The sequence below is a fragment of the Mauremys mutica genome, chromosome 12, assembly GCF_020497125.1.
Source record: "Mauremys mutica isolate MM-2020 ecotype Southern chromosome 12, ASM2049712v1, whole genome shotgun sequence".
NCBI lineage: Eukaryota > Metazoa > Chordata > Testudines > Geoemydidae > Mauremys > Mauremys mutica.
In genome coordinates this window covers 31,911,768-31,926,898 of record NC_059083.1, presented here as the reverse complement: position 1 = coordinate 31,926,898, position 15,131 = coordinate 31,911,768, and the positions used below count along the sequence as shown (strand labels likewise).

Genomic DNA, 15,131 nt, shown 5'->3' with positions numbered 1-15,131 from the left:
GATTTTAGGAGAAGATTGTCTTTAAATTAGGAGAAAATTTCAGTGCAAACATCTCCCTGGGATCGTAGCTAAAGTTACCAACCAAAGCGACAGTGGCCAGGACACGAAGCCCTAAAACTAGCCCATGTAGCAGTGAGGAGATCCAGGGGCACTGGAGCAGGGTAGACCAGGGGCCATGGTGGTAAGGCCACTGAGCTCTGCCCATTTTTTTACATGGGCACAGTTTGGGGGCAGGAGGCCACTGCAAGCCTTGGGCACGTGCAGAGTGTCACAGGCAGTGGTTGTGCTTCAGGCAGGGCAGCTGATCAGCTCCTCCCCATGAGGAACAGCCCCTGCCCGCCGTGCCAGCTTCTTCCCAGGGCCAGCCCCTCTCAGTGGCCCCACCCCTGCACAGGCTGGGGAAGGGGCTGACTTTAGGGTGCACAGTCTGTGCTGTGCTGGGGCCCTATGTCCCGGCTCCAGGATGGGGCTGGATTTCACCTCCCCAACCCCCCTGCACTGCATGTGCAGAGAACCCAGTTTTGGGGTGCAGTGAATGGCACTCAGGGTGACTGACCAAGTCACTCAGGGATTGATCCAAAAGCCTTTTATGTGAGTGGGAATCTTTCCTCTGCTTTCAAGAGGCACCAGATCAGGGCGTGGGATCTTCTTGTGCCTTGGGGTCTCTGCTTGCGAAAGAAGTTTAACAACACTCAGGTTATCAGCATCTCCGGGGAAGTGGCTGGTGACGGTTTCTCAGTCATTGTTTGACACCAAGTACTAAGATCCATTGTACGTTGAATTATAATTTTGATGGTTCAACCCGCAGTGAGCACCCAATCAGCATCTTCACTGACATGAGCTGTGAATATCTAAGGGACACAGCCCTGAGCACCAGCCCCTTTGCCTTTCTCACCACCGCTGGATTTCAGTGTCTGCTCCCAGGTGGCTGCCCCCCCAGACTCTCCCAGGCCCCCTCTGTCTGTCCCCAGATCCCCTCCTGCAGCCAGGCTGGACAAGTGGCCTGAGAGCCTTGGGGACAGGAGAGCTCTGGTTAGCCCATCCCCTGTACAGCGCAGGAGCCCCAGCGCCAGCTCCCCTCACACCCGCTGCCCTTGGCCATTGGGCCCCAGCCCTCACCCGGTGGGGAGGAGCTTGGTCTCAGTACATCACTGAGTCCCTGGCCTGTCTGCTGGGACTGACAAACAGGGAGAAAATCAGTGCAGGCCTTGCTGGGTGTGGTCGTGTTACAGCGTCACCTGCCCCACTAGGGCCCAGGCTGAGACCCCAGCACATTCCACAGGCCCCTGAGCTCCCATCAGATGGACTTTCAGCCAGGGCTGGTGCAAGTAAGTTTCGCACCCTAGGCGAACTTCCACCTTGCACCCGCCCCCCGCTAACCCCATCCCCCGCTGCAGTTAACCAAGCCCCCTACCCAGGGAGCCAGGCACCCCCACCCCCTGCCCAGGGAGCCCCCCGCAACAGCTACCCTGCTCTGCAACTAACCCCGCCAGGGGAGCTTCCCCCGGTTCACCTCGGCTCCGCCTCCTCCACTGAGCACGCCGCGTCGCTCTAATTCTCCTCCCCGCCCAGGCTTGCGGCGCCGATTGGAGGAGACTTAGAGCGGGGGTTATGTGCTCAGCGGAGGAGGCAGAGTGGAGGTTATCTGGGGCGGGGAGCAGTTCCCCTGTGCGCCTCCCCCCCCCACCCCGTTACTGCGGGCAGCCCTCCCCGCACCCCCCCAGCTCACCTCCACTCCACCTCCTCGCCTGAGCGGGCTTTTACGCACCCCCAACCACTAGGCACCCTAGGCGGCCGCCTAGTTGGCCTAAATAGTTGCACCGGCCCTGCTTTCAGCCTCAGTCCATGTGGTGGGGAGGGAGGCACTGGGTTACTGCCCTGGGGGAGCTGCTGGGGGAGGGAGGAGATTTACCTGCTCACAGACTATTTTAATAGTTCTAAAGCTTCAACTTTTTGAATCTCAGTGTCCAGTGTCATTCAATAGTTCTGGTCTGACCGAAATATTCTCTGATCCCCCCCACAATTTCCCAGAGCTGTGAACATTTAAATTGGTAACAATTGGAATGAAATGCTGAAACTGGGATTTTTGTGCAACTGTGAAAGTTTACAATAAATATAAAAATTGCTTTAAATGAGCATTATGTATCAAAATTATATAGTATAAAACAAGAAAGAAACCCACCAATTCTGACTATCGCTCCTTAGGCCTGGTCTACACTAGGACTTTAATTCGAATTTAGCAGCGTTAATTCGAACTAACCGCTCAACCGTCCACACCAGGAAGCCATTTAATTCGAACTAGAGGGCTCTTTAGTTCGAATTTGGTACTCCACCCCGGCAGGTGGAGTAACGCTAAATTCGACATGGCTAGTTCGAATTAGGCTAGGTGTGGATGGAAATCGAACTTAGTAGCTCCGGGAGCTATCCCACACTGCACCACTCTCTTGACGCTCTGGACAGCAGCCCGAGCTTGGATTCTCTGCCCAGCCACACAGGAAATGACCCGCGAAAATTTGAATTCATTTTCCTGTCTGGGCGGTTTGAATCTGACGTTCTGGTTGCACATCGGGGCGAGCTCCGCAGCACCGGCAGCAATGCAGAGCTCTCCAGCAGAGGAGTTCATGTAATCTCTGAATAGAAAGAGGGACCCGGCATAGACTGACCGGGAACTCTTGGATCTGATCGGTGTGTGGGGCGAGGAGTCTGTGCTTTCGGAGCTGCGCTCCAACGAACGGAATGCAAAGACCTACGAGAAGGTCTCCAAAGCCATGATCCAGACAGAGGATACAGCCGTCATGCAACGCAGCGCCGCGTGAAAATCAAGGACCCCAGACAAGCCTACCAAAAAATCAAAGCGGCCAACGGACGCTACGGAGCCTGCCACCACTGCCCCACCAGTGACCATGGACTCTGATGATGGGACAGTGTCGACGGACAGTTCCTCGACGATGTTCACGGACGGGGAAGATGAGGAAGGGTTTGTGGAGGACGAGGCAGGCGATAGCGCTTACAACGCTGGTTTCCCCGACAGCCAGGATCTCTTCATCACCGTCACGGAGATCCCCTACCAACCCTCCCCAGCCAGGAACCCGGATCCTGAATCAGGGGGTGAGGGCTGGGGCCCAATGGCCAAGGGCAGCGGGTGTGAGGGGAGCTGGCGCTGGGGCTCCTGCGCTGTACAGGGGATGGGCTAACCAGAGCTCTCCTGTCCCCAAGGCTCTCAAGCCACTTGTCCAGCCTGGCTGCAGGAGGGGATCTGGGGACAGACAGAGGGGGCCTGGGAGAGTCTGCGGGGGCAGCCACCTGGGAGCAGACACTGAAATCCAGCGGTGGTGAGAAAGGCAAAGGGGCTGGTGCTCAGGGCTGTGTCCATAATCTAGGCAGGACTGATTCTATTTTTAGATACCCAAAAAGGAGGGATTGACTCGGGGAGTCATTCCCAAATTTTGCTTTTGCGCCCCTGGCTGATCGACCAGGGGCACTTATGACAGCACCAAATGGCGCAGTGCAAAAGGACAGGTAACCATGACCATCTTATTACCGTCTTCTTACCAGTTCATGGTATGGTAGACGGTGCAGTATGCCTGGTAACCATCGCTGCTGTCATGCAAAAGCATAAGCATGCTGCTGTGTAGCGCTGCTGGTCCGCCTCTGTCAGCGGCATCCAGTACACATACGGTGACATACACAAAAGGCAAAATAGGGTCCATTGTTGCCACGCTATGGCGTGTGCCAGGGCATTTCATGGAAAACATGCTCGAAATGATTGTCTGCCGTTGCTTTCCCGGAGGAAGGAATGACTGGCGACATTTACCCAGAATCCACCGCGCAAATGATTTGTGCAACAGCAGGCACAGGGGTCTCAACAAAAAATTCACAGAGACAGCCTAGACTCAGTTAATTGTTCGCAAAAAAGTATCATTGCAAGGAATTCACTAACTGTTTCCCATCTCACAGCTTCCACTGTCTCCAGACCTTCCACAGCATCCCCCTCGCAGAGGCTGGCGAAGGTTAGGCGGCGAAAGAAAAAGACAAGGGACACGATTTTCGATGAATGTGTGGGCTGCTACCTAGCCGAGGCGGACCAGCAGAGGCAGTGGAGGGAGAAAGTCTCTCTGTACCAGCGCTCACACAGCGAATGGGAGGAGAGGTGGCGTGAGGAACACAAGCAGGCGACTCAAGCAATGCTTGTACTAGTGAGGGAGCAAACGGACACGCTCCGGCGACTTGTGTATGTTCTGCAGGACCGCTGCAGGACAGAGCCCCCGGCAGTATCTCTGCAACCGCCCTCCCCCGCCACAAAGTCACATACCCCCCTCACCCTAAATAACCAGGAGGATGCCCGCCCTGGGCCGTGAATACTGTCACTGCACCCCAGCAGAGTGCTCAAGTAACCAAAAGCTCTCATACCCTACGTTTGCATAAGTCCTTCCCTTCCGGACTCAAACAAGTCCCAATCCCAGTCCCATCCCATAACTGTGTACTTAAGTAATAAAAATACTTTGCTGTTAAGTACTGTTTCCGTCATGTTTCTTCACTGAAGACTGTGTTTGAATGGGGTGCGTGGGGAAGTGTGTTGCTAATTGCATAGGACAGGCACCTTTCGCAGGGTACAGACACGGGGGCCGGATCAGCAGCGGGTAACACACACAGTGCAGTCAGCAGGCACCGTGGTCGGTATGGGAGGTGGTTTCCAGGTTCTGTGTGGGCGGTGGGGATGTGACTTTTTAGCGGGGGAGGGCGGGTACAGATCTTATACAGCGGTCCTTGTCGTGGACCGCTGAGTCACGCAGCAGAGGAATCTGTATCCGTCCTCCTCCGCCACAAGGCCACATAGCCCCCCGCACACAGAATCCCAAAAAGGAGGGATGGCAGGCTCCGTTGAAACAAGCAGTCCGGCAATGCGGACCGCTGTAGGAGCAGGAGCCTGTCATTCCTTGAGTTTAGAGGCGGTCTTTACATCAGCGCACACCCTACCCACCGCAGTCTGCGTTCCAGTTTCGACCCTTTAACGAAAAGTCATGAATAAAGAAACCTCTCCTCAGTAACAGTGTGACATGTATTTTATTTTTACACGTGTCTTGGAAGTGGAGGAAACGGGGAGAACGGGGTATTTAACCGAAGAGGAGAGTCAACAGTAACTGGGTAAAGAAACAGGGGCAGGTTCAGCTTCTCTGTAAAGAAACTGAACAGTCACAGGTCACGCTGCTCGCTGGTATTTAAAGAGTTCCTTGTCGCTGTCCCAGGCGCCTGTATAGGGCTTCATGAGCAAGTGCATTAGCGGGCAGGCTGGGTCACCGAGGATCACTATAGGCAAATGCACATCCACAACAGTTATTTCGTGGTACGGGAAGAAACTACCTTCCAGCAGGCGTCTGAGCAGCCCACAGTTCCTGAGAACACACGCATCAGGAACCTTGCCCGGCCATACGACGTTCATGTTGGTAAAAAGGCCCCTATGGTCCCCCAGTGCTTGCAGAACCATTGAAAAGTAGCCCAATTTCTCAGCAGCTGAATGTGGAAGAGGTGGACGATAAAGTGCGAGGAGGAGAAAACGGCGAGGATCGCAGCGGGCTCCATGCTTGCAGTGCTGTGGCGTCCACGCTGTCACTGACCAGAAAAGGGCACGAACCGATTGCCCGCAGGCGCTTTCAGGGAGGGAGGGAGTGAGGGCGTGATTGACGGTTCAATGACGACAGTCACCCAAAACCACCCTCGACACATTTTTTCCCCCAGCAGGCATTGGGGGCTCTACCCAGCATTCCAATGGGCAGCGGGGACTGCGGGAACTGTGGGATAGCTTCCCACAGTGCACCGCTTCGAAAGTCAACGCCGGCCCCGTTAATGTGGACTCAGAAGTTCGAATTAGTGTATTTAGTATGGATACACAAATTCGACTTCATAAGGTCGAATCCACAAATTCGAATTAAGTAGATTCGAAATAGTCCTGTAGTGTAGACAAGGCCTTAGACACACAGACCCTGCCCCTGCAGGCTCATCCTCACAGGGAGAGCTGACGTCCATGTGAAACCCCAGTGACCCTCCGCACCAGCACAGGGGCTGATTGCCAGACCAGAGCCCTAGTGGTAAATTTTTCACCACAACCTCCAGGGCTGTATTCTTACAGGTAGGCCCCTTCCAACTGAACAAAGAGCAGGAGTCAGTTCCAGGAAGGGAAACACCTCCTTGCTGCTGCAGGCGGGGCATAGTGTGAACTCAGGAATTTTAAACAAAGCCTGTTACAAACTGCCCAGAGGGAGCCATGGCTGCAGAGAACCCCGTGGAAAGTCTCCAGAAGGAAGCGACATGTCCCGTCTGTCTGGAGTATTTCACAGAACCTGTCATCCTGGAGTGTGGGCACAATTTCTGCCGAGCCTGCGTCAGCCAGTGCTGGGAGGGATCCGATACAGCTGCCTCCTGCCCTCAGTGCAGACAAACTGTGCAACAGAGAAACCTCCGGCCCAACAGGCAGCTGGCAAACATGGTAGAAATCGCCAAGCGACTGAGTTTACAGGCAGCAAAGGGAAGCGGAGGGGACGGGGTTTGTGGGAAACACCAGGAGGCCCTGAAACTGTTCTGTGAAGAGGATCAAACCCCCATCTGTGTGCTCTGCAGAGAGTCCCGGGCTCACCGCTCTCACACGGTGGTTCCCATCCAGGAGGCTGCCCAAGAGTACAAGGTAGGGAACTGCTGTCCCGTCTAATGGATAATAACCTGTAATTCAAATCCAAAGTTAATAGCAACACAAGTATCCTGAGACTGGTGTATCTATGTCACTAAGCTGTGTGTAGCCTTCATTGCATGAAAGAGACTGTACAAATTAATGATACTCCAGCCTGGCAAGAAAGGTAAGAGAACGATTTAAAAATTGTCTGATGTGGAAAGTTTTCTCTGAGCAGATGAAACCTTTTGAAACCCAGCTCCCACCAGTGAACTAAGGGAACTCTCTGCAGACCAGAAGTCATTAAATGCCCAGTGAGGTTTCATTCACTAGAGCTGCAGGCTAGTCTATGTGGGAGTGCTGCCTTCAGGCTGGAGAAGGGGGAGTTACAAGCTGTGGCTGTTATTACTGACTGTGTCACAGTGTTTATTATTGTTATTGGCATCCCAGCAGCCCCTACAGCCCCCAGTTGAGATCTGACCTCGATTGTGGGGGGGGCCCTGTAGAAAACCCAGTGAGGGACAATCCCTGCCCTGAGCCATTTACAGTCTAACTCAGGGGTGGGGAAACTACGGCCTGCGGGCCACATCCAGCCACAGGCCCATCCTGCCTGTCCCCTGAGCTCCTGGCTGAGGAGGCTGGCCCCTCCCCGCTCCCATGTTGTCCCACCCCTGGTCTAACTGGATAAGAGAGGCAAAAGGTGGGAGGGGAAACTGAGGCACAAAGAGGGGAAGTGACTTGTCCAAGGTCACTCAGTAGGTCAGTGTCAGAGCTGGGTATAAATCTCCATTTTTCCAAGGCCAAGCCCAGTGCCCTAACCACTAGAATACACTGTCCCCTCAGGAGCATGGAGCAATGATGGCATGTGAACAGTAGGAGGAAAAGATTCCTTGAGAAAAGCCCCAGACTCACCAGGGAGAGAAGGTTTCCCAGGGGGAATCTGAATTCCTGTGTTGTTCCATGAAGGGTTAAACTCAGATGCTGCTGGTCTGCACTAGAGGAGATCACTGGGCTAAACACTGTGTGGGACCCTGAGCACCTTCAGTCCGCACACAAAAGGGCTCCAGACCGCTCAGGTCCATGCCAAGTACCACTGGGATTACACTGGGTTGTAGCAAAACCAACCCCAGGCTGGAGCTGACCGGTGCCAGTCTGACCTGCTCTGTTGTGTACGTGGGCAGGGACCAGCCAGAGCTGTTCTGTTAGTCCCACCAGGCAGCCTTTAGAAATCTCCCAGAATGCACTACTTCCGGGATCTTTACCAGGGAATGGGACAGTGGGGACCTACCCAGAGGGCATTGCCATGGAAAGGGTTTAGGGCAGCACTGGGGGAAATCCCAACAGTTCCTTATACAAATCTGCCTCATTAGGAGGGGCCCTGAGGCATCCCCAGAATATAGGACATCCCCATGCCTGCCTGCATGGGGCCCTCCCGCACCTGAATCGATCAGCCTGCTTGGGCCCTCCCCCGCCTTTGTCAGCTCCACCCCACCTGCATCATTCTGCATGGAAGTGCCACTCACACCCCTGCCCCCACCCTCACTGGTGTCCTCCTGCATCCTCGGTCTCCTTTTCCCTCTTTTTCACCGGACGAAGCCACACCCAGTGCTGGGTGCCTACCAGACACGAATAGTGCTCCACAAAACTTGGACTGTGGAGCTTCCAAACAGACGAATGGCCTCCTGATGTCTCATGGGGATTGCCCTGGTGCCTAGACCAGCTCAGCCCAACCAGTGAAGTCCCCAGGGCTTCAGGGCTGAAATCCCAGCCCATATTGAAACCCTGGTGGCTTCTGGGATTTGTATCACTTTGTTCATTAAACCTCAAAAACAGATGTATTGATTCACCCCCATGTGACTCCAATGTCCTGTTATGCTCTGTACCACTCATCAATTCACAAATACCAGTAAAGCTTGGTTATAATTGAGATCTCTCTCTAATTACTAAAAAGACTGAATCTGAATTGGTAACGAGTCTGATAATGACACACTCCCAGTCTGCATTGATAAGGTTTCATCTCCTTGTTGGCCCTAATATCACAAAGTGATTAGGACCAACAGTCATCTTGGATGAAAAAACGAAAAGCTCCACACCCCTCTGAACCATTGAAATTCAAGTTCCCAAATCATTTGTGTTTCTTCAGGAAAAAATCCAGACCCAACTGAACACTCTGAGGGCAGAGCGAGAAAAGCTGCTGGGATTGAAAGTGACCGGAGAGGGGGAAAGCCAGGAGTATCTGGTAGGTGCCTGTTGTTATGAACCAGCAGGGACTGGCAGTGGGAGGTCTGTTTGGAGGCAGATTCCTGTGTGTGGCCTTGGTGAATGTGGACTTGTGTGTGTTTCTCCATGACCATGGATTACTGGGTTAGATTTGTCCATAGACAAGCCCTAAGCTTCCATTTCAGCTGGTCAGTTAATGTCTCGCTCTTGTGACTTGCCCAGAAATCCTCCCCAAGTGAACTGAATGTCACCCGTGAGGTGCTGTCCCCTGTGTCTGGTCATTTCGTGCATTAACATGTTTGTTTCTTTTTTCTCCCCTGGTGTCTCTGTCAGTGTAGTGCTGAGTCCTGCCTCCTGCTGCTCTGGGTCTGAATTCCCAGAGACCATGAATGACATAATATACTAACATGACAGACATGGAAACCTCCCTTTCAGAGAGACAGGGGCTGAAGGGGAAGCTGTGAGAGATTCCTCTCCCTAGGGTAAAGTCAAATGTCCGAAATCTTAGGATTTTCAACTAAGTTCTCCCTCCTGCACACTCAGCTCTCCGTGAAAGGACCCCAGGCTCCATCCATGTCCCTGACCAGCCCTTCCCCTATTTTCGTACAGAAACAAACACAAACCGAGAGGCAGAAGGTTGTGTCTGAATTTCAGCAACTGCGGCAGTTCCTGGAGGAACAAGAGCGACTCCTGCTGGCCCAGCTGAAGAAGCTGGACGAGGAGATTGTGAGGATCCAGAATGAAAATGTCAGTAAACTCTCCGAGCAGATTTCCCATCTCAGTGAGCTGATCAGTGAGCTGGAGGAGAAGTGTCAGAAGCCAGCCAATGAATTCCTGCAGGTGAGACAGGGAGAAACAGAGGCACCGATTCCATGGGTGCTTAAAGGCCAGAGCACCCAGGGAAAAAAATTAGTAGGTGCTTAGCACCCATTGGCAGCCAGCTCCCCCACTCTACCCCTAGCGCCTCATGCCCACCGATCAACTCCTCCCCCTCCCTCCCAGCACTTCCCACCTGCCTCAGTGGTAAGAGGGAGGGTGGAGGTGTGGCATTGGGGAAGGGGCGGAGTCGGGTCAGGGCCTGGGGTTGAGCACCTCCAGGGACAATTAGAAGCCAGCACCTGTGGTTAGAAACATCCCAGATCCCCACACAGGGAAGGGAGGGCTCCTGAATCATAAGCACTGGAGCCAGCGGTCAGAGATCTGAGTGTAACTCGGCGTGTGCATTGCTGACATGTGAGTGACTATTGTTCTTTGCAGAGTTACAGACAGAGATCTTAGAGATGGAAAAGCCCCATTAGCTCAGTGAATCCATGGCCCTGGGATCAGGGCAGGGCTTCTCTTCCCCATATTTGCAAAATCCCTTCCCTGGGATCCCCTGTGTGAGTCAAATGGAACTGACAGTCTTTCCTCTCTCTCTCTCCCACTCCTTCCCCTCTAGAATGTCAGAAGCACCTTGAGCAGGTACGTAGCTCCCTCTCACTCCACCTCGCACTTCACAATACTGGGAAAGAGCTTAATGGTGATGTTAGCACTACATCTCCCCTGGGCTGTACAGCAAAATGTGTGGGGAAGGTCACATTGTAGATACAAATCTCTCTGATCAACTTCATCCTGAGGTTCTCACCCTTGCACAGAAAACTCTGGAATTCTCCATTCAGTGGGAAGGACGGACCTCAAGTATTTCCCAGAGATGTCACCTCCCTGGGGGACTGGCCTCCTCAGGATAGTGGAGATGGAATATGGTCCTGTCACTGCTGGGGCCCTGGTTACCATTCAGCCCAGGCCAGCAGTGGTCAAGAGTCTTTCCCGCCTCAGGACCATTTGGATACCTGTGTGGAATGAGCTGGGGAGGTGGGAGTTCGTGCCTCAGTCTAGTTCCTAGGGGACAGATTTCTGCAGCTGGGAGAAGCAGAAGAATTCTAACTCCAGGCCCATTAGAGCAGCGACTCCCTAGCAACCACTTAGAATGAATCTCACAATGAACTGTAATCACATGAAATTGTTTCTCTATAGGTGTAAGAAGAGGAAGTTGCAGCAGCCAGAGGAGATTTCTCCTGAACTGGAAGAACAAGTCAGTGGTTTCTCCCAGAAAACTATTGCGCTACTGGAGGCTCTGAGGAAGTTCAAAGGTACCTAGAAGGGATCTAGGAGGGGAAACTGGGATAAGTGTCTGAAGCTGTGGAAAGAGAATGGCGGTGGTCAATTGGTTCATAATTACATTATGCTTCTATTTAATTGTTGGATGAGAATGCCATACACTTAGGGTCTAAGACACTCAGGCTGATTAATTCAACCCGTTATTTGTTCCAAAAGCATGTCTTGCCATTACAATTACTGTTAAAGTAACAGACGTTTTGCAGCATGAGCTTTCGTGGGTGAATACCCACTTTTTCGGATGCAAGCAGCTTTCACCCACGAAAGCTCATGCTGCAAAACGTCTGTTAGTCTATAAGGTGCCACAGGATTCTTTGCTGCTTCTACAGAACCAGACTAACACGGCTACCCCTCTGATACTTGTTAAAGTAAGAAATGACAAACATACTGAAAGAAATACTGCCCAGTTACCTTCTCCTGGGGCATAGGTAGGTCATGATGCATTTCTCCTATGATGCTCCTTACAATGTCTGACGTATTATACACATCCAGAGTATATATTTATTAGTTCTTTTCCAATCACCTTTGAATGTTATGAATAGAAAGTATCTTGTATAACTCATACACTACACATGCATGTGTGTTATGCATTGTAAGTATCTTCTAACTGGCAGGGCTTTTGCTGTCGAAGGTATTTTATTCGTTTATTACCTGTCATTACACACTGACGTGCACGGGTCACTTTGACCCTTTTCTCCACATGGGATTTTTTGGACTTTGCTAACTGCTCCTGGGCAGTACATTGTGGGTGTCTGGTGTCTTTATGCACATTGTGTGGTCGAAACATCTCTGTATCCCACAGGGGAACTTATGAACACATCACTTAATAACAAGGTCACTTAAGGAAACATTTCCCTTATGTCAAATACAATGATTTCTGAAAATCTTACTTCATTATATAACAGAAAAGGTTCTACCAATCCCAAAGGATCGGACACATTACGTCCCAGGTTAACGATTGTTTTAGATCTTACCCAAATACACACTACAGCCATTTCTTGTTAACGAAACTAAACTTTATTAAAAAACAAGAGAGAGAGTATGGTTAAAAGATCAGTATACAAACAGACATGAGTTTGATTCATCGAGGTTCAGATTCATAGTGGAGATAGCGAGCTTTCTAGCTGTAAAGAGTTCTTTCAGAAATAGTTCATAGTCCAGTGTCCAATATCACCTTGAGGGTGTACCAGCATAACTGGGACCTCAGTCTGGCGACTCAAACTTCCCCTGATGAAACCTAAGCAGATCTGGGGTGACAGAATCAGGACCCAAGGATCTTTACTACAATTTCATGTCTTTTGACAAGTCGGGAGTTCACAAGGATGTTGGGTCCATTGCTGGGAGATGCCTGAATGAGAGAGGAAAGAGGTTTCAGACCTTGTCACATTAAATACTTGAGTGTGTCTCCCTCTCTTTCTGTGTCATGATGAAAACACAGTTCTAGGAGATCAGAGTGGGGACGCTGTTATAAATATGAAGTCTGAAATCTCACCTCTCTTATCTTTCCCCCTCTAGACACTCTGCCGTCTGCACTGGAGAGAAAAAGAGGGGAACCACTCGGAGCGCACAGACAGGGTGAGATTGGAGCCTCTTCCCTGCACTGGCCCCTCTCAGCGGCCCAACCCCTGCTCCTCTTCCCCCGAGACCCTGTCCCTGGCCAGGCGAGAAACCAGAGCCGGGCTCCCACCCTGGCAGCCCGAGTGGCAGTGTGGAGCCCTGCACCCTCCACCTGCCCTGGGTGGAGCACCCCGGGGAGCGGGGACATGGAACGGGGGCTGCTCTCAGGCCCCCCAGAGACCCACCCAGGACAGGTGAAGGGTCAAGGGATCTCCTCAGCAGGCAACGCTCACAGCCTGGCCAGGGGTCAGGGCTTGGTCGGAAGAGGAGTAATGGGGCAGGGCCACGGAGTGGGCGGGGCCACCACTGGTGGGATCTCGTACCCCACCCCCAACTTGTACCAAGGTTCCAGAACTCGTGGGGAGATCCCAGACTGTCATCACACAAACACTCCTGACACCAACCTTAGTGCTGAGTTCATGCCCACACTGATGAACAGAAACATTCACTAAGCAGCATCTGAACAGAGCTCTCTGCCCTGAGGGCTGACACATCTCTCTGGTTTACCCTAGTGGAGAGGTCTCCCCATCGCTCTTCTCCAACATCCTGCCTTTCCTGTGGGCAGGGCTGGGCTCTCCCATTGGAGCAGCTCACTGCTTCCTGGATTGGGGAGATGCTCTCCCTGTGATGCTGGCAGCGCCTCCCTTCTCTCTGGGCTGGGGATGGGGCTCCCCCACCCAATGCCACCTCCTACTCTGTGGTTTTAAGCAGCTCTTCCCCAGTGCTGCACCTTCCTCTCTGTTCCCCGGCCTGGGAGTGGAGGCTGCCTTAGGGGAGGGAGTTTCCCTCTGGGGTATAAAGCTGGTACCGGCCTCCTCTGCTCCCTCCTCAATAAAAGCTTCTGACGCCTTCCTGGCTGTGTCTCTGCCCCTGGGAATGGAGCAGCCCCAGCAGGGGGAGCCAGGAGCTGAAGCTTCTGTTAGCAAATGAGAAACACACTAGGCCCTGGTCTATGCTAAGGGGGGCGGGGGCGGTCGAGCTAAGATGCTGCCCCTCCCCCATCGACTCCGCTTCCACCTCTCCTGGCGGGGGAGAACCGGAGTTGACGGGGAGAGAGCTCGGGGATTGATTCATCTTGTCTAGACTAGACTCTATAAATTGATCCCCGATAGATCAATCACTACCCTGAGGAGCTGCAGTGACGTCCCTGCTCAGTCTCAGGTGCCCAGGGCAGAGGCAGCTCCCTGGGATCCAGGCCTGTCCCAGCCAGGACGGGGCTGCTGGGGAATCTGAGAAATGGCCCCAGGCTCCCCCAGGGCCGAGCTCTGCCCCTAACGCTCTGATTCTCTCTCCCCAGTGAATGTGACTCTGGATCCAGACACGGCTCATCCCAACCTCGTCCTGTCTGAGGATCGGAAAAGTGTGAGATGGGGAGACACATGGCAGCGACTGCCCAACAACCCTGAGAGATTTGACCCTTGGACCTGTGTGCTGGGCTGTGAGGGATTCACCTCGGGGAGACATTGCTGGAAGGTGGAGGTGGGGGCTGGGCGATACTGGGCTGTGGGGGTGGCCAGAGAGTCTGTGAGGAGGAAGGGAGAGATCAGCCTCAGCCCTGAGGGGGGGATCTGGGCTGTGGAACGATGGGGGGATCAGTTCCAGGCTCTCACCTCCCCTGAGACCCCCCTGCCCCTGAGCCGGTTCCCCAGCAGGATGCGGGTTTGTCTGGACTGTGACCGGGGGCAGGTGACATTTATCGATGCTCGTGACGAGGCCCCGATCTTCACTTTCCCGCCTGGCTCCGTCCCAGGGGGGAGAATCCGACCCTGGCTCTGGGTGGGGGGATCCCGGCTCAGACTGTGTCCCTAATACACGCAGGGGAGGGGCAGGGAATATCTCACTGGGAGCCCGGAGATCAGCCTGTCTAGCCTCATACACCCTTGTCTCTGTGACCTGTCCCTGTGGACTTTCTATCATCCCGTCTCTATGACCCTGGAGGCTGCTGCATGGTAGAGAAGCCAATAGCATCACTGACCCAGGGACTGTGCAGCCTGTTTGCCACTGTCCTGTATGATCCAGGAGAACTCTGGGGATCCTGGGTCAGACAGTGCCACTGAGACATGCGGGGCGGCGGGGGGCAACAGCCCACTGGGAATGGAAAAATTGGTTTCTCTAGCCAAGTAATCCTATCCCCTATGGCCTGGAGGACTCCTGTCTACCCAACCTCTGGCCTCTTAGCTCTATGGCCCTTCGAAGCTCCTCCCTCTGCCCCCCCCCCAACAGCTCCAAGTATGGGAGGAGAAAAGGGGACTTGGGGCATATGTGGGGGCTACAGAGTTGTTAGGCCTGAATAAAGATGTAGTACAAAACCGGTTAGGCCAACCTGACTGAAATCAGGCTAGCAGAGGTTTCTGGGTAAACCCAGAGTGGAATACTGAGAAGCAGTATTGTCTCACAAAGCCCTGGGAAAGAGTAAGATAAGTGAGGGGGCTGGTGCCAGCTGTGTTGTGTTAAGAAACAGTGTTTGAAGGACTGATAA

At 53.1% G+C, this 15,131-nt stretch overlaps 1 protein-coding gene across 1 annotated transcript; it reads left to right on the top strand.

Annotated features, from left to right (window-relative positions):
- Window positions 1-6,102: 6,102 nt before the first annotated feature.
- Window positions 6,103-14,472, top strand: LOC123345537 (zinc finger protein RFP-like). The gene is made up of 7 exons (XM_044982515.1): window positions 6,103-6,679; window positions 8,805-8,900; window positions 9,491-9,721; window positions 10,320-10,342; window positions 10,895-11,010; window positions 12,551-12,610; window positions 13,950-14,472. Exons 1-7 carry the CDS (start codon window positions 6,263-6,265, stop codon window positions 14,459-14,461), a joined length of 1,455 nt encoding a protein of 484 aa, XP_044838450.1. The 5' UTR covers window positions 6,103-6,262; the 3' UTR covers window positions 14,462-14,472.
- Window positions 14,473-15,131: the final 659 nt, after the last annotated feature.